Source organism: Acomys minous, assembly GCF_964271855.1.
Source record: "Acomys minous genome assembly, chromosome: 2".
In the NCBI taxonomy this organism is placed as follows: Eukaryota; Metazoa; Chordata; class Mammalia; order Rodentia; family Muridae; genus Acomys; species Acomys minous.
Window position 1 is genome coordinate 72,595,317 of NC_140484.1, and position 18,691 is coordinate 72,614,007.

The 18,691-nt window shown below is 47.0% G+C and overlaps 1 protein-coding gene across 1 annotated transcript; it reads right to left on the bottom strand.

Annotated features, from left to right (window-relative positions):
- Positions 1 to 987: 987 nt before the first annotated feature.
- On the bottom strand, positions 988 to 4,550 carry TUFM (Tu translation elongation factor, mitochondrial). The gene is made up of 9 exons (XM_084773897.1): positions 4,394 to 4,550; positions 4,091 to 4,285; positions 3,452 to 3,618; positions 3,127 to 3,231; positions 2,743 to 3,040; positions 2,559 to 2,663; positions 2,292 to 2,443; positions 2,075 to 2,194; positions 988 to 1,328 (listed from the first exon to the last, which is right to left on the bottom strand). The coding sequence occupies exons 1-9, from the start codon at positions 4,434 to 4,436 to the stop codon at positions 1,155 to 1,157; spliced, it is 1,359 nt and encodes a 452-aa protein (XP_084630023.1). The 5' UTR covers positions 4,437 to 4,550; the 3' UTR covers positions 988 to 1,154.
- Between the last annotated feature and the right edge of the window lie 14,141 nt (positions 4,551 to 18,691).

Sequence of the window (18,691 nt, forward strand, 5' to 3'; positions counted from 1 at the left end):
GCCACGTGGTAGCTCACAACCATCTAATAATGAGATCTGGTGTCCTCTTCAGGCCTGCAGGTGTACATGCAGGCAGAGCACTCTATACATAATAAAATCTTAAAAAAAAAAAAAAAAAACCTGGAAGGCAGTTGAGCTTATACAATATCAGGAATTGCTGTGGATGGTATTTTTGTTTTCCATACACATCTTTCCTTACCTGATCCTGTTGCTGTAGAAAGTTTGGTATGCATGAGGCCGTAGGTATAGCCCCAGCATAGCCAAAACTATGAAACCCTAATGTGTTTGTTTGCCTCAGTATTGAGGTCAAAGACCAGGTTTTTTGGTTTCTCAAAAACAATTGTAAGATTGGGTCTAAGAACATTTACTCCTAAGTACCCCAAGTTATAGTCTTGTTCATGTTCATTGAGTTCCTGAGTTTTTGTGTTGAGACAGGACTTCAGGTAAGTTGGCCCTTCCTCCTTCCTGCCTCTGATGTGCTGAGGCTGTAGGCATGTACTGCCATCCCTTGCTGTTTTAGGGGTTTTGGCTGGTTAGTTTTTGCTTTTGTTTGGCAGGTGTTTCAAAGCCTTAATATTCTGTGTATATTTGGTGCCAAGAATTGAACCCAGGGGGCCATACAAGCTAGGATAAGCTTATCTTGCTTGGAAGCAGTGATGACCTGTCAAACGCAGAATACAAGTTTGCTACAGTAGTGCTAGACCTGAAGTCAGATACAAAAGAAAGCCAGGTATTAACCTAGTAGACACAGAAAAGCAAAGACATGATTAGCACCAAGCTGAACCCAGGTGGCTCTAGCCTAGGAAAGTCACACAAAGGCCACTGAATTGACTTCTTTTTCTCAAGCTGTCACAGCACTGATGATGGCTTTGAGTCTGTATGCCAGTAATGGACTTGATGCTACATATGGCTCAAATGGCTGCGGGGTACCCCAAATTCAGTGCTCCCCCACATTCCCTACTTAACACAGAAGGCACACAACACAGGTTGAACTATTCATCAACAGTTTATTGGCCTACCTCTCCTGGCAGGCCACTCCTTGTGAGCAGGAGAAATGTCCACAGTTGCACTCTGCCTGGATACAGCTTGTGTCCACAGGAGGGCACGCTGACGAGGGCAGCTTTAAGCTCAACACCCTGAGCACAAGTCCAGCCTCAGCTCCATTTGATGTTCTTGTCCTCCTCTGTCATGGCTGGTATGTCAGTGACAAGGCCGGTCCCGATGGTCTTGTTGCCATCCCTCAAGGTGAAGCGCTGGCCTTTCTCTAAGATCATGGGCTGCCGCAAGACAAGGCTGAGCTTCAGGTCCTCCCCAGGCATGGCAAGTTCCTAACAGGGAGGGAGAAGGGCAAGGCAGTCACCAGCTGCTGGCAGTTGGGGCTCGATTATGGGAAAACTCAACAGGCTGGAGAGTCCGTCTGGGAACAGCTTCAGCCTTCCTGGTGCTAGGCCCAGGAAACAGCAGGAAAAAGTAAAAGGGGCCTCAATCAGGAATTAGGTACTCTGCAGTTTCAGGCAACAGGACTTTTCTGAGCCCTCCATGATCCATGAAACAGCACACACACACTTTTTTCTTTTGGTTATTTGGGATAAGAGTTTGTGTAGCCTTGGCTGGCCTAGAACTAGCTCTGTAGTCCAGGCTGGCCTTGAACTCAGAAATCAACATGCCTCTGCCTCAAGTGCTGGGATTAAAGGCGTGTTCTACCATTGCCCGTGATACGCTCTTTTCTACAGCATCTGCGTAAATGCTGGCGTGGCTAAACTTTTATCTTAATCTGGATAAGCTGTCATCTCTCATCTAGTCCTTTCCACCCAAAGAAAAGGCTAATGTGTGTCATGCTACATCTTTAGGAAGAACTCCCCTTTCACTCTTACTTTTTTTTTTTCAAGACATGTTTTGTTTTGTTTTGTTTTAAGCCCTGGCTGTTCTGAAACCCCCTCTATAGACGAGTCTAGCCTTGAATTCCGCCTGTTTCTGCTTCCTGAGTGCTGGGATTACAGGTGTGTATCGTGGATTGAAGACCCCGCCACTACCACCCAGTTCTACCCCTTTCATATCCCAAGGCCCAATATACCTTTCCTGGAGGCAAGATGACACGACAGGCCATGTCCCAGGTCAGGGAGAACATGACAGGCATAAAATGAGATACAAAGGGTTTGTGGCGGCCACCCTCCTCCTTGCTGAGGATATAAACCTAGAGGAGAATAAGGGTGGGATGACCTGTCTGGAGTCCCTTCTGTGCAAGGGACAACTTGCCTCAGCCCTGCCAAGCCGCCACCTGGAGCCCTCACCTGGGCCTCCACCTTCTGGTGGGGCTGGATGGAGCCTGGCTTGACCATGACCAAGCCACGCCTCAGATCCTCCCGCTTTAAGCCTCGGACCAGAGCGCCCAGGTTGTCCCCTGCCTCAGCCCTCTCCAGGCTCTTGTGGAACATCTCAATGCCTAGGAGGAAGAAGACAGAAGGGAAGGTGGGCTGGGGCTGAAGGAAGGTGAAGACACACTCGGGGAAGGATGGCGCGGCGCTCGCCCCTGGATCTGAAGTCGTCCCTTCTGATACCTGTCACCACAGTGCGGATGTTCTTGTTATGTCCCAGCAACTCACATTCATCACCCTTCTCCAAAACGCCACGCTCCAGTGTACCTGTCACTACTGTGCCCCGGCCTAGGAAGAAACACACCAGGTCACGGGGGACCTCAGGCTAGGTGGCTCCCGTGGGGACGGGGGTGAGCACAGGCCTCACCAGGAATCGAGTAAACTGACTCTATAGGGAGCAGAAAGGGCTTCTCCAGGTCCCGGGTGGGCACCGGGATGTAAGTGTCCACGGCGTCCAGCAGCTTCTGCACTGACTTCACGCCTAGCTCAGGATCGCGCTGCTCCAGGGCACAGAGAGCAGAGCCTACGATGACTGGGGTCTCCTCTCCTTTATAGCCAAATTCAGTGAGCAGCTCCCGGATCTCCAGCTCTACTAACTCCACCATCTCTGCGTCCTGGACGGCGTCTGCCTTGTTCACATACACAACAACGTGCTCCACCCCGATCTGCAGGTGACAGAAGAAGCTGAGACACTATCCCGAGAAGACGGCCAGCTTCTCACTGCCCTTCCATCCCACTCAGACCCCGGTACCTGTTTAGCCAGTAGTAAGTGCTCTCGGGTCTGGGGCATGGGGCCGTCATTAGCTGCCACCACTAGGATGCAGCCATCCAGAGGGGCGGTGCCTGTGATCATATTCTGGGTGGAAGAGGAAAGTTGGCTTAGTTCAGGGACCTCCTCCACTGCCTCGTCTAACTAGAGGTAGCTGTAAAGATCCCCGTCGCTGCCATGTCCTCACCACCCACAGCCATGGCCACAAATCCTTGTACACACCACTATCTTATAATTCCCCCCCCCCCCTTCCCCTCAAACCTCCGCTGACCTGAAGCAGGTTCTGGCTGTCCCCAGCAAACCTCACCTTAACATAATCTGCATGACCAGGGCAGTCTGTGTGGGCATAGTGTCGGGCAGCAGTGCTATACTCCACATGGGCTGCATTGATGGTGATGCCCCGAGCTCGCTCCTCTGGGGCATTGTCTATCTCCTCGTATTTCTTGAACTTAGCTCCACCTCCCTCGGCTAGAACTACCAGAGGAAGAGAACACACCTCTCAACTTGGGTTCCGAGCTGCAGACGAGGCTGGGGCCCATGCCTAGATCCCTCATATGAAAAACGGGCGCGCGGGGGGGGGGGGCGGGCTGGTAAATCGCCCTAAAATTTCCACTTCTTCTAGAAAAGATAACTTTGGAAGAAGAGAAGGGAGTGGCAGAAAGAATTGTTCGAGGTGTCCGCCCCTGTCACTGACGCTTTAACTTGTCCATTGGCAGCATCTCTTTACAGACCACTCCACAGAGATGCCATTGAGACTGTTTCAGTTTGCAACTCGGGAGTTCTTGTGCAGGGAAACTGATTTCCTGCATCTTCCAAACCACCCCCCGTCTGACTTGTCCTCTGGCGCCAGAGTAAACTTCAGTGGACTACAGACACCCTACTCTCTGGCTCTGGTCCTTCCGGCTGACAGGACACTGTTGGACGCCCCCAACCCAGGCCCACTCACTTTTCGTGATGGCCGCGGTCAGGGTGGTCTTGCCGTGGTCCACATGGCCGATGGTACCCACATTCACATGGGGCTTGTCACGTACGTAGGTCTTCTTGGCCTCTACAGCGAGGCCGCGACACAAGAAGGGCGATGCCGGGGCCTTCAGCGTCCGCAGCCGACCTTGCAGAAATGGGGTCGGGCAGGCGCAGAGACCTGCGGGGAAAGGCGCTTGGAGTCAGGGAGTGGATCCGAACCCGGCTACCCTCGGCGCCCCTCAGGTCTCCAGGCTGCCTGCGCCCAACACGCCCCCCGCCCCCTCACCGCTGAAGCGGGTCGTCGATCGTAATAGGGTGGCGGCCGCCATTGTGGTAGAACTCGGCGACCGGGACCTAGAACTAGGTACCCGGAGCCCGCGCGTGCAAGGAAGGACGGGCACTAGTAACTACAGGTCACTTCCGGCGGAAATGAGGGTCGGGAGAGCGAGTCTGGGAGCCTCTAGCAGCCAGTTTCTATGGTCATGGCCACTGATATCCGGGCATGGGGCGGAAGAGGAGGATTCTGGTGTCTCGCGGGGAAGGATGGAAATGTTCCACAATTCGGCCTGAGGGGCCGTTTTTTTTTTTTTAGGAGGAAAAGGCGCAACATCCCACAATGCACGAGTGCCCCCGAAGGATTATGGGCGTTGTAGTTTCCAGAGCAGCGGCTTGGAGTTAGCTTATGTTAGGCGTTAGCTGCGGTTAGGTTCCGCCCAGAGGGACCATCTCCCAGCCTGTGAAAGGCAAAAGTAACTAGAGTCAGGGACGGGTTCCGGAGAGTTTCAGTTCTTAGCCATTAAATACCAGCCCCCGTGTCTCTTGCAGGGCCCTGTGCTTACTAACATTCCGAAATCATACCCTCCTCCCTCAATCGTCTTTTGGCCACCTGAGAAAGAGTTTTTGTTTTTGAGACAGAGTTTCTCTTGTGTAGTCTTGGCTGTCCTGGACTTGCTTTGTAGACCAGGCTGGCCTCAAACTCATAGAGATCCGCCTGCCTCTGCTTCCCTAGTGCTGTGATTAAAGGCGTACGCCACCACGCCCTGCTGAGAAAGAAAAAGATTTTTCTCTTCTTTTTTTTTTTTCCTCTTTTTTCCTCCCTCCCACCCTTCCACCTTCCCTCCCTCTCTTCCTTCCAAGGCAGGGTTTCACTATATATTCTTGGCTGGCCTGAACTCCCTATGGCCTCCCAACTATACAGAACTGCCTGTCTCAGTGCTGGGATTAAAGACGCGCATGCGGCTCCCAGAGAAGTCTTCTTGCTGGCAGCTCTGCCCGCTTTACTTTGTGTACATGACATTGAGGATGAAGACCAGCTTTGGGAGCTTCTAATGTTTGTCTCCACAGTGGAGCATATGGCAAATACCCAGTAAATGTCTGCTGGCTAAATGAATGTTAAGAGTAGTAAGCCAGGGCTGGAGAGATGGCTTAGAGGTTAAGAGCACTGGCTGCTCTTCCAAAGGTTCTGAGTTCAAATCCCAGCAACCACATGGTGGCTCACAACCATCTATAATGAGATCTGGTGTCCTTGTGTGCAAAGGTTCATGTAGGCAGAACACTGTATACATAATAAATAAATTTTTTTTTTAAAGAGTAGTAAGCCAGGCATGGTGGCACACGCCTTTAATCCCAGCACTTGGGAGGCAGAGGCAGGCAGATCACTGTGAGTTTCAGGCCAGCCTGGTCTACAAAGTGAGTCCAGGACAGCCAAGGCTACACAGAGAAACCCTGTCTCGAAAAACAAAAAAACAAACAAACAAAAACCAAGAGTAGTAATGACCTTTAACTTTCACGCCCATCTCTTCTCACGTCTCACCTCTCCCAAAGTGAGACTAGAAGCTACCCAACTCTGTCTTGCCTTCTGAAACTTACACAATCAAAGCTCAGTTGACAGCACTTATTCCAAATGCTGTAGATTCCCTAATTCCATCCCTAGGGAGATGATTCAATGTCTAGGTACAAACAAGAAGCTGCATCACACCTCTTCTAATAGTCAAGGGGAGCTAGACAGAGGTACACGCTGATGATCCCGGCACCTCAGACACTGCGGCCGGAACTCCAGGTCTAAGACCTGAGCACAGATTAAAAAAAACAAAACAAAACAAAACAGACTTTCCTCAGTCTTTGTGATCTTTTTTGGGTTTTTTGAGATAGGGTTTCTCTGTGTAGCCTTGGCTGTCACAGACTTGCTTTATAGACCAAGCTGGCTTTGAATTCACAGCGATCTGCCTGCCTCTGCCCCCCTCCCCCCATGCTGGGATTGAAGGTATGGGCCACCAAGCCTGGCAGTCTTTGTGATCTTTTTATCTAAAGAATCCAGAGGAAAGCTAGGTGGTCTTGAAAAAATAAAAATAAAAAGGAAGAAGAAGAGGAGGAGGAGAAAAAAAGAAGAAGAGGAGGAGGAAGAAGAGGGAGGAGGAGGGGGAGGAGGAGGAGAAAAAGAAAAAGAAGAAGAGGAAGAAGAAGAAGAAGAAGAAGAAGAAGAAGAAGAAGAAGAAGAAGAAGAAGAAGAAGAAGAAGAAGAAGAAGAAACCAGAGGAGGGGCTGGAGAAATGGCTCAGCAGTTAAGAGCGCTGGCTGCCCTTGCAGAGGACCTGGTTGCAGTTCCCAGCACCTACATGGCAACTCACAACCATCTGTAACTCCTGTTCCAGGGGATCTGGTACCCTTATCTGGCCTCTGTGGACCCCAGACATTCACATAACACAATTACATACATGCAAGAAAACACCTGTGTGTGTGTATTTATTTATGTATTTATTACATATACAGTGTTCTGTCTGCATGTACACCTGCAAGCCAGAAGAGGGCATCAGATCACATGCCCTCAGATGGTTGTGAGCCACCATATGGTTGCTGGGAATTGAATTCAGGACCTTTGGAAGAGCAGCCAGTGCTCTTAAGCTCTGCACTTGGGGCCATCTCTGCAGGCCCCAACACATAAATCTTTATAATTTTTTTCAGAAGAGACCGACAAAGTGTGGTACAGAACACAGATGGAGTTTTTTGTTTGTTTGTTGTTATTTGTTTGTTTGTATTTTAATACAGTAAGTGGAGCATGCAAAAGTGAAAGCAGATAATTTTAAATTAGTAGAACTCATCTCTGGGGTTTAGTCTCTGACAGTGTTTCCAGAAGTAATTAGTCAGGAAGTTTGGTGGCAAATGCCTTTAATCCCAGCATTTGAGGCAGAGGCAGGCAGATCACTGTAAATCTGAGGTCAACCATCTCCTCTGATGGACTGTGTGGATCTAGTCCTCCACGTCTTGTTGAGCGCCCCTCCATTTTGCAGCAGGGTACCATTTAACTGTTCTGTGGGCCACATTACCACACATGCCCTGGTGATTGGATAGTGTTTGCAATTAAAAAAAAAAAGAGATTCTGACAAAAAGAACAAAAGCCTGGGATGGTGATGCATGGCTAAAATCCCAGCCTTCGGGAGGTTAGGGTTGCAAGATCACATTTGAGCTAGCCTGGGTTTCAGAACTGTCTCAGGAAGCAAACAGACAAGCTAAGCATGTGATTCAGCTGGAGTGCTTACCTAGACTGCACAAAGCCGTGGATTTGATCCTTGGCAGGGCATATGCCCAGCATAGACCTACTATGGGGGGCCCACTCAGAAGCGGATCAGAAGGTCAAGGTCATCCTCTACCTTGTAACTCAGGGGCAGTTTAGAATACATGAGACAATGCCTCAAAAAAGGTCCACGGAAGCTGAGCAGCGTTGTTGCACATCTTCAGTCCCAGCAGCTGGGAGGCAGAGGTAGGCGGATCTCTGGGTTTGAGGCCAGCCTGGCCTAAGTAGTGAGTGCCTAGGGCTACACAGAAACAAAACAAAAACAAACAAAAGGTACAGGGATGGAATGCACAAGACTGGTTTGTCAATGCTTCATATTGTCTGAGTCGCACCTCTGCGGTTTTAATATTAGAGCTCCAGGCCTGGGTTTGCACTGATTCTGCTATAGGTTTAGAGCAACCCGGTGCTGTGCTCGTGACCGCAACCCCAGCCCCTGGAACAGCACTGATGGGCAGGAACTGGAGGGCTGAACGTTTAAGGTCACCCTCTGTTATACAGAGAGTTTGAGATTAGCCTGGAACACATAAGAACCTGTCTCATAAAAGCCAATAAAAAGGTGAGGCACTGGTGAGATTGCTCAGTGAGTAAAGGTGATTCCACCGAGCCTGATGACCCGAGTCCAATTCCTGAGGCCCACATGGATGGATGCAGAGAACCAACCCCCACAATTGTCCTCTGGTTTTCACATGTGCATCATGATGCATACACACATATGAAAATAAATATATATACAAACATACGTAAATAAGTAGGCGAATAAGCAAAGGCTTTTGTTTTGTTTTGGTTTTGGTTTTTGAGACATGGTTTCTCTGTGTATCCCTAGCTGTTCTGGACTTGCTTTGTAGACCAGGCTGGCTTCAAACTCACAGGGATCCATCTGCCTCCGCCTCCTGAATGCTGGTATTAAAGGCATACGCCACCATGTCTGGCTAACAAACACTTTAAAAAAATATTTATTATTACATATACAGTGTTCTACCTGCATATATATGCCTGCATACCAGACGAGGGCATCAGATCACATTATAGATGGTTGTGAGCCACCATGTGGTTGCTAGGAATTGAACTCAGGACCTCTGGAAGAGCAGACTGTGCTCTTAACCTCTGAGCCATCTCTTCAGCCCAACAAACACTTTTTAAAAAGTTTTTTTGTGAGGCAGGAGTTGAGGTGAAAGCCTTTAATTCCAGCACTTGGGAGGCAGAGGCACACAAATCTCTGAGTTCAAGGCCAGCCTGATCTACAGAGCAAGTTCCAGGACAACCAGGGCTACACAGAGAAACCTTGTCTTGAAAAATGAAAGAAAAAGAGTGGTGTGTGTATGTGTGTGTGTGTGCAGAATCATTAACACTTTTGGAAGATGCTCTTAAAATGGGATGGCCTTCCTTCCATCCCCCACCCGAATGAGATGACCTTTCTTCCATTCCCCACCTGAAGCGACCTATTTATTCAGCTATTATTTGGTAGACACTTTGCACTCCTATTTAACAGCCATGGGTCCCAATTTTGCTCAAGATGGCCCTTTCTCAAGCTACAGGAAGAAATCCTAACATGGCTGGTACAATTCTTCTGGTTCAGCCAGATTTGGTCCTACACACCTGTAATCCCAGCATTATAGAGGCCAGGCAAGAGGATTGCTAGTTTGAGTCAGCCTGGACTACAGAATGGGACCTTGTCTCCAAAAGGAAAAAAAAAAAAGTCATGGATGATGGTAAAGCGATAAGCATCTTCACAGAGCAGTCTTCTTACAGAGGAAGAGGAGTACGCTCCAGATGGTCTGAGCCAGGATTGTCTGCTCTTCACAACCAAGTATGTGTATCATAACATACACTCTTCTGATGGCTGCTACTAATCTGTGTTTGCTATCTGACTGGATAGCTGGTGTCCTGACAGTGCAGAGTGGAATAGCCCTAAAGAACTATGTCTAAAAAGGTCTACATCCCCACCCCTATTACCTTCATTCTCCCTTACCTCTGGCCGTGGGTTGGAAGGGAGGAAGAAGCATTTAAGAACCCTAAATAATGTAGGGTTTTTAAAATTTTTATTATTTATTGCATATACATTGCTCTGCCTGCTTGTACCACTGCAGGCCAGAAGAGGGCAACAGATCACACTATAGATGGATTTGAGCCACCGTGTGGTTGCTGGGAATTGAACTCAGGACCTCTGGAAGAATAGACAGTGCTCTTAACCTCTGAGCCACCTCTCCAGGCCTAATGTAGGTTTTTAAAAACATAAGCCTACAGGTGGCACCCAGCTGTGGCTTTAGGTATAACGGGTAACATTGCTTCTCATGCAACAGAGCAATCAGCAGGTTTTTATGGGTTGGCAGTGTTGTTTAGGGAGGTTGGCAAAACAGTGGCTACTGACTCTGGGTTCTCTCCTGCCTTGCTCCCAGAGAGAGTTTTCTGGTTTTGCTTCATAGTCTACATATATTCCATTTTGAAAAAGATCAAGGGAAAAGCTGAAAACTCAGAAGGATCACTCAATCCTTTTGTTTTTGAAAGGATTGTGGAGCTGGCTATGCCCCTAGAGAGTTTGCAAACAGCAGTTGAAGTGCTTGAAAAGCAAAAAGAGACAGTGGGAGGAAAGCAACAGGGTTCAGGCTTGGTGTCTGAGACCAAGAATTTCCTGCAGGAAGAAAGAGGGAGGCAAGCTAGGCCGGAAGGCAGGCTGCAACCACACACTTTCGCTGCCAGGTGCCCAGAGCTCCTCTGTGAGACAAGGGGCAGGGAAGGACAGGAGGATGTACAAGGTCAACGAGTTAGTATTGAGCCACATGTGACACCAGAGGGGTTGTCTGGAGCTACACAGGTACCATCAGCCTTCCAGGCTTTGTGCAGCATATACCTGGTAACAGTGGTGGTCATGCTTACAATGAGTTGACATGGCCGGGCATGGTGGCGCACGCCTGTAATCCCAGCACTCCGGAGGCAGAGGCAGGCGGATCACTGTGAGTTCAAGGCCAGCCTGGTCTACAAAGGGAGTCCAGGACAGCCAAGGCTACACAGAGAGACCTTGTCTCAAAAAAAAAAATTAAGTAACTAGGCTACACAGCATAGAGTTATTCCCCAAGATTGGAGGGGATGGTGTGCTAGAAGCTGGTCAACAGTTACAATGGTTGTTGTGGTGGAGGCACGAAGCCATAAAAACAGAACAACATAATAAAGCAAGGGAGAAAAATGTGGTTAAAGGCCAACTGCTTGGTGAAGGGCTTTATGCTGACCTACAAGAACAAATCCAATCTGACAATGTCATAATTGAACTATGTCATGTTGCACCTTTAAGAGCTTGGGATATGTCTGAGGAGCTGGCGGGGGGGGGGGTGGGGGGGGTGGGGGGGGTGGGATGGGGTGGGGGGTGGGGTGGGGGTGCGGGAGGGAATCCACATCATTTACTAAGGTAATATAGGGCCCTGCAGAAGCTTTTACTGACTTACAGAGATTGGGTTCAGCTATAAATAGGGCCATATCAGACCCTGAAAACAGACAGTCATTGATAGAGATCTTGGCTTTGAAAATGCAAATACTGAATGTAAGAGAGCACTTAGCCCATTAAAAGCACAAGGGCCCCTGATGGACAAATGGATAAGAGAGACAACTCCTATTGGCTCTCAGGAGCATCATGCCAATATCATAGGACAAGCTGTCTCAGGAATCAAAATGCCCGGTGCTTTAATTGTGGTGAATTTGGCCATTTCCAAAGAAATTTTTTTTTTTTTTGGTTTTTCAAGACAGGGTCTCTCTGTGTAGCCTTGGCTGTCCTGGACTCACTTTGTAGACCAGGCTGGCCTCGAACTCACAGCGATCCACCTGCCTCTGCCTCCCGAGTGCTGGGACTAAAGGCGTGCGCCACCACGCCCGGCTTCCAAAGAAATTTTAAGGCTAGAAGCTTCAGAGATCAAAACAGCAGGTGCATTGACTCTGGAGAAAATGGTATTCATAAAAGAGGACAAGCAGGTTCCAGCTGCAATGGAACACAAGGGTTTCCAGGGTATTGTAGGTGCTGTTGGAAGGGCAAACATTGGTCTAGGGATCATACATAGGTCCAAGAGGGGCATACGAGGTAATCTCGTGCCATTGGGAAACCAACAGAGGGGCCTGTCAGCTCCAGGTCCCATGGCAAACAATACCAGCCTTTTCCCTTTGCTCAGCCAGCAGATACCAAGCAAGCAGGAAAATCGAAGCTAAGTATTTCTGATCTTATGCATGCAACAGAAGGCAGTGCATCTTTGGATCTGGCCACAGATGCACCTCTCACACTATCCCCAAAAGTTGAATGTTACAAGATAACCACTGGTCTTTATGATCCTTTACTTTCAGGGACAGTAGAAATAATTTTGGGAAGAAGTAGATTGACTTTTCAAGGATTTATTTGTGCATCCAGGTATTGTAGATGGGGATTGCAAGGAAGAAATTAAAATCATGGCATATGTGAAAAAGGAGATGCAAATTAGTGCAGGGGATAAAATTGCTCAGCTGGTACTGTTTCCTTATGTCAAGGGCAAGGCTGCTGGGAGTACCAGAAGACATGTGTTCTGGCAAACAGTGGTTAACAATCAGAGACTCAATTTAATGGTACAAATGAACAGCGTTGAAATAGAAGGTTTGGTAGATACAAGAGTTGATGTTAGTATACTTTCCCCAACGTCGTGGAATCCAAAATGGCCACTTCAGCAAGTTTATACCCAGTTTATAGGGATTGATAAATTATCACAAATAAGACAAAGTGTCCGATGGATTAACTGTGTGGGACCAGAAGGGCAAACAGGGAAGTTGAGACCTTATGTGGCTGACATAAATTTATGGAGAAGGAATCTTTTACAACAATGGGGTACTCAAATTAATATTCCTGCAATTCCAGGGACAGCAAATGAAGAAATTAGGGGTCATGTGGTAGATGCTCCTGGGGAAGGGATTGATATGTGTGTTTGACAACAATCACAAGCTGGGTCCATTGTCCAAACACAGGACATCACAGGGACTGAATGTCCACATTTATAAAAGGGGCCACGGCTGACATACCGACAGCCTTGCCCCTAAAATGGCTATTAACCAGGCCCGTGTGGCAAGGGCAGCGGCCCATAACAAAAGAAAAATTACAGACACTTGAACAAGTGGCACCAGAGCAGCTGGAGGCTCAACACAGAGAAGACTCAACCGCCATGGTGTCCCCGTTGTTGAAGTTATTGTTATAAAACTGTTTGAAAATCAAAACAAAACTGCGTTTGTTTCTCTCTTAACCCAGATAGCCCACAAATAATTGAGACTCTTTTATAATACAAGTCTTCACAACACAATTGTGAAGCATTTTAAGTCTGTTTGTTTGTTTTTGTTTTTTTGAGGCAGGGTTTCTCGGTGTAGCCTTGGCTGTCCTGGACTCGCTTTGTACACCAGGCTGGCTTTGAACTCACAGCGATCCACCTGCCTCTGCTTCCCAAGTGCTGGGATGAAAGGCGTGTGCCACTACGCCTGGCTGAAGCAGTTTAATCCTCTGTGTTACTTTGCCTTGCTCCAGCAAACACCCCAGGGACACCTGCACTGTAGCATTCCTCAGCTTCAGCTCCTTCCTCCTGATCTTCCTTGGCTCTCTCCCCTGGCGGAATCTCCTAACTCCTCCTCCCCTGGCTGGCAGGAAGTCTAGCCCTATTCCTCTGCTCGTCGATTGGCTGTAAGCTGCTTTATGGGCGTTATCAGGGGAACAATTGGGAAGCAGAGTTTATACAACCTTTAGACAGTAAATTCTCAGACCAAAGCTTGCAACCAGACGTGGAGGGCACAGAAATCAGCACAACACAATAACTACACAATAACCTTATGCCTACACACTGTGTTTGTTGAAGAAAGAAAGAAAGAAAGAAAGAAAGAAAGAAAGAAAGAAAGAAAGAAATCGGTAAAATAGAGGATGATAATGGAGTTAAAAGTAGTGAATAGAAGGCTATTTTTAATTCATTGGTATAGAGTATTAGATATTGATGTAAAATAAGGTTATTTTTAATTCATTGTACTATTCAATTTTGTCACAAGAATATACACCCTAGGTTCAAGAGATAGATAAGGTAAAATTGTGGGGAACTGCAGCTGTGCTGGTTCTGACCTTTACTTGTTTGTTTTTGTCTGCAGTTGAAACATTGTGCTCCACTGGTTGCCTTCATTTTCGTTGTTTTGAGTCTCATGATTTGGCCCTTAGTTTGCTCCCTCTTGGGGACGTTCCTCAGTGCTGTTCAATTGCTGGTTCCTCCCCTATATAAGCAGTTCTGTAACTCCCAATAAAAGGCATTCTCTTAGCTAGGAGAGTGACGTGTTGTCTTTTCAATCCGCAGACCCTCGCTGTAGCAGCGCGGGTGCTGGCCGAGATACTGAAAGCAGGGAAAGTCTGATCGCCTGGGAAGCTGGCCAGCGCCCTTGGAGGTAAGACACGGGTGCCTTGGGATGGGGGCCGCTAGCTCTTGCACCGTTCTGGTGGGGCAACTAGTGAAACTGCTTAGGAAACAAGGCACCGGGATTAAGTATAAAACGACAAGAGATTTTATCCAAACTGTAGAGCAGAGCTGCCCATGGCTTTTCGTCTCTGGGGGCCTAAATCTTTCTGATTGGGCCAAGGTAAAGCCAGATTTGCAAAAGGCCTTACATAAGGAAGGCCCAGAGACGACTCCTGCAGCTACCTTTTCTCTCTGGAGGTTAGTGAGAGACGCTTTACTTAGCGAAGATAGGAAAGTTGAAAGAAAACCTTGGGAAGGCTGAAGCTGTTTAAAATGAAGTCCAGGAAAATCCCGTGCAGGGAAATGGGAACGGGGACCGCTCCGGGCCCTGCGGAGGCAGGCGTACGGAGCCTTGCAGACACCTGCGCAAGAGAATGTTCTATCCAATTTGTCCCGCAAAGAAATCCCTTTATGTCCGGGACTTTGTCCGAGGCACCCCAGGGAGCGCAGGATTGGACCTCTGTGCCTCCTCCCGAGTCATACTAACTCCTCAAATGGGACGCCAGGCTATAGGTACGGGAGTCCTGGGGCCCCTACCTTCAGGAACTTTCTGACTGTTACTTGGAAGAAGCAGTGCTGCCATGAAAGGGGTACGTGTGATTCCTGGGATAATTGATGAAGATAGCATGGGGGAGATTAAAATTATGCTTGAAGCAACTAAAGGGGTTACTGTCATTTCCCAGGGCACCGGTATTGTTCGGCTTGTGCTTGTCCCTAAAATTAAGACCAACAATCCCTTTTTAAAATCATCCAGGTCACATGAAAGATTTGGATCCACTGGACCTCTTGCTTGCTGGGTTTCCACCTTAGGTGATCGACCCATGTCAACCCTTGCTATAAATAGTAGGAAGTTTCAGGGTTTGCTTGATACTGGAGCGGATTCCTCCGTTATTGCCCAGACTCACTGGCCGAAAGCGTGGCCTTTGCAAGCTACTAGCACTCAACTTCAGGGTGTGGGCACAGCAAGAGCCCCTATGAGGAGTCCTAAGATTTTAACATGGAGGGATGACGAAGACCACTCCAGGACTTTTCAACCATATGTGCTGCCTAATATTACTGTAAATCTATGGGGCAGGGATATTCTGGAGGGTATGGGGGCTGTGTTGACTCCGCAGCCTGTGCAAAGAATGCTTGCAGACCACGGATTCTTTCCAGGCCGGGGTTTGGGAAAGCACTTGCAGGGACGCAATTTTCCAATATCCGATGACCTTGGCCCAGCTCAGCAGTCATCGGATAGACGGGGTTTGGGAAATTTTCCGGGCCATTGTAAGGCAGCCTCCTATAGCACCAACTGCTATTTCCTGAAAGAGTGATGATGCTGTGTGGATTGAGCAATGGCCCCTTTCTAAAGAAAAATTGGAGGCTGCCAGGATGCTTGTCAATGAGCAACTGACTGCAGGTCATATACAGCCATCTACTTCCCCGTGGAACACTCCTATTTTTGTAATAAAAAATCTGGTAAATGGAGACTTTTGCAGGACCTACGGGTGGTTAATAAAACCATGGTAGTTATGGGAGCCATTCAACCTGGATTGCCCATCCCTATGGCTATTCCTAAGAATTGGCATATGTTGGTTACTGACTTAAAAGATTGGTTTTTTTCAGCCAGCCATGGTGGTGCACGCCTTTAATCCCAGCACTCGGGAGGCAGAAGGAGGCAGAGGCAGGCTGATCTCTGTGAGTTCCAGGCCAGCCTGGTCTACAAAGTGAGTCCAGGATGGCCAAGGCTACACAGAGAAACTCTGTCTCAAAAACCAAAATAAATAAATAAATAAATAAATAGTTTTTTTTTCCATTCCTTTTCATCCTAACGATTGCTCCCGCTTTGCATTTAGCATGCCACCCACAAATTTAAGGCAGCCCTATCAAAGGTATCAGTGAATTGTGCTGTCCCGGGGTATGGCTAACAGCCCCACCATTTGCCAGACCTACGTAGCAGCTGCTATTAATCCTATCCGTAGAAAGTACCCTGACTTATATATCGTCCATTACATGGAAGACATACTTTTGGCAACCCCACAAGAGATTGAATTATTACAGGCTTTTGGAGATCTTCAGGATGTCCTAGGAGCAGCTAGACTTCAGATAGCACCTGATGAAGGAGTGGGATGGAACCTTGGCCATTGGTACCATGGCTTGTGGCATAGGAGGTTTCTCCCTTATGCTTCTATGTCAACTCCACACACACACTGCTCAACAATTCAGGCTAAAGCAAGCAGTCTTGTCCTTAGTGGACAATCCCACTTCCCAAATCTGGATAAATGCATCTTCAATGACAGGTAAGATCCCGGGGATGTATGATCAACCTAAGACAGGAAGTTCAGTTCATGTTATACATGGGCTCTCCCATGACGGGTAAGACATACATTGACATCCCAGACATCATAAGGCAGGAGCTCACTTTATATACAGAAGGGGGACGCAGCTGTGCTGGTACTGACCTTTACTTGTTTTTGTCTGCAATTGAAACTTTACTTGTTTTTGTCTGCAGGTGAAACATTGTGCTCCACTGGTTGCCTTCATTTTAGTTGTTTTGAGTCTCATGATTTGGCCCTTGGTTTGCTCCCTCTTGGGGACTTTCCACAGTGCTGTTCGATTGCTGGTTCCTCCCCTATATAAGCAGTTCTGTCTTAGCATGAATGACGTCTTTTCAATCTGCAGACCCTCGCCGTAGCCTAGACTATTCAATTTTATCACAAGAATATACATCCTAGGTTCAATATATAGATAAGGTAAAATATTTAGATAAAAATCTTCAAAAACCTCAGAGACCTACAGAATATGGCATTTAAAGAAATTTTTATTGTTTTGAGGATTCTTTGAAAATGAGACAGGTTGACTCCTGGCAACACCCAGCCTGCCCTAAAGAAGGTAATGAGCATCGAGGAACCTCCTTATGGAGATGGCTTCAGATGTGGCAAACCAGCCACTGGGGAAAAATGTCCTTGTTTTCTGCCACAGACGGAATCCTGCCTGAAATGGGCAAGCTTGGATGCAGGTGGAGTAGATGGCCAAGCTCTGCCAGGACGGGATAGGCCAGTCCTCAATAGTTCCTGCTTCACAAATATGCCTGTCAGATATATTGGGCCAGAAGGCTGAAGATGATGCTCCAACATGTTAAGGAGTTTTGAGTGACTGTTAAGGCAGCAAAGTGTCTCTGTCATTTTTTTTTTTAATTTTGGAAGCTGCTAACCTGCACTTTCTATGTACTCAGCTAGTTAATTTTATTCCTTCTCAAGTCTCTGATGGGGTTGAAGACAGTGAAACATTATGAGTATAACATAAATATAATGATTGTTTTGTGGTTCTTGTGTGTGTGTGTGTGTGTATATATATATATATATATATATATATATATATATATATATATATATTTGTAAAGATTTATTTATTTTATTTATTGCATATGAGTGCTTTATCCGCAGAAGAGGGTTATCAGATTACATTATAGATGGTTGTGAGCCACCATGTGGTTGCTGGGAATTGAACTCAGGACCTCTGGAAGAGCAGGCGGCGCTCTTAATCACTGAGCCATCTCTCCAGCTCCTCTTGTGTATTTATATTGTATATTGGTGTAATGATATAAATGTATAGGTAAAAGTTTTTTTTTTAATTGTATTATTAGGGGAACTGTGGAGGAATGTCTTGAGTGGATGTAACAACTGTCAATAAAGTGCTGTTTAGCCAATCAGTGGGCAGAAGGACAGGAAGTGGAAGGTGGGACTTCCTAGAGAGGGGGTGGAGCCAGGTTTGACAGTTGAGAGGGGAGTATGGTTGACAGTGGATGAGGACCCAACAGGGCAGAGAAAAAGTCCAAGGATCATAGTGGCAAGTGCTTGGAATATATGTATGTTATGAGGTTTAGAGTAGTTTGCTTAGTTTACCAGTAGATTTGTACCATTTTAGATTCTGCTCAACACATAGTGCTAACAGCTTTAAAGTACATTCAGACTCTGTCAGTTATTAGCCAACTTTGGCCGAACCATTACAATTTAATGTAACAATCAATTGCAAACTCTTAAGAATTTTCAAAAATTAATGGGAGATATTAACTGGCTGTGGCCTACCACTGCATTAAGTACTTATGAGTTAAGTAATTTGTTTCAAACATTACAAGGAGATTCAATTTTTAAACAGTCCAAGATGGCTAACGGCTGAAGCAGAACAAAGACTACAAGATGCATGTGTGGATCGAATTGATCCTAAACCTGATTGTATTTTGGTCATTTTGCCTTCAACTCATCCTACTTGGCTCATTAAGCAAAGGGAAAGTAATACTATGGAATGGATTTTCTTAGCACATAAGGAAAAAAATTGAAGACATATGTAGAAAGATTTCTGAATTAATTACAAAAGGTAGAATAAGACTACAGCAATTATCAGGAACATAGCTGGTTGAAATTGCTGTACTCCTTACTAATGCTGCGATTATGTCATTATGGGTGATCAATGAAGATTGACAAAGAGCTTGGGGTAACTACTTGGGAGAAATTAATAAAAAATATACTAAAAGCAGGGCAGGGCATGGTGGCGC

What these genes read in the sequence shown, in the direction of transcription:
- TUFM (XM_084773897.1), bottom strand. Translation starts at nt 4,436, where the DNA reads ATGGCGGCCGCCACCCTATTACGATCGACGACCCGCTTCAGCG. An exon ending in GTCATGCAGATTATGTTAAG is followed by an intron (nt 3,232 to 3,451) that starts GTGAGGTTTGCT and finishes TCTTCCACCCAG; the next exon opens with AATATGATCACAGGCACCGC. An exon ending in TCATCTTGCCTCCAGGAAAG is followed by an intron (nt 1,329 to 2,074) that starts GTATATTGGGCC and finishes CCTCCCTGTTAG; the next exon opens with GAACTTGCCATGCCTGGGGA.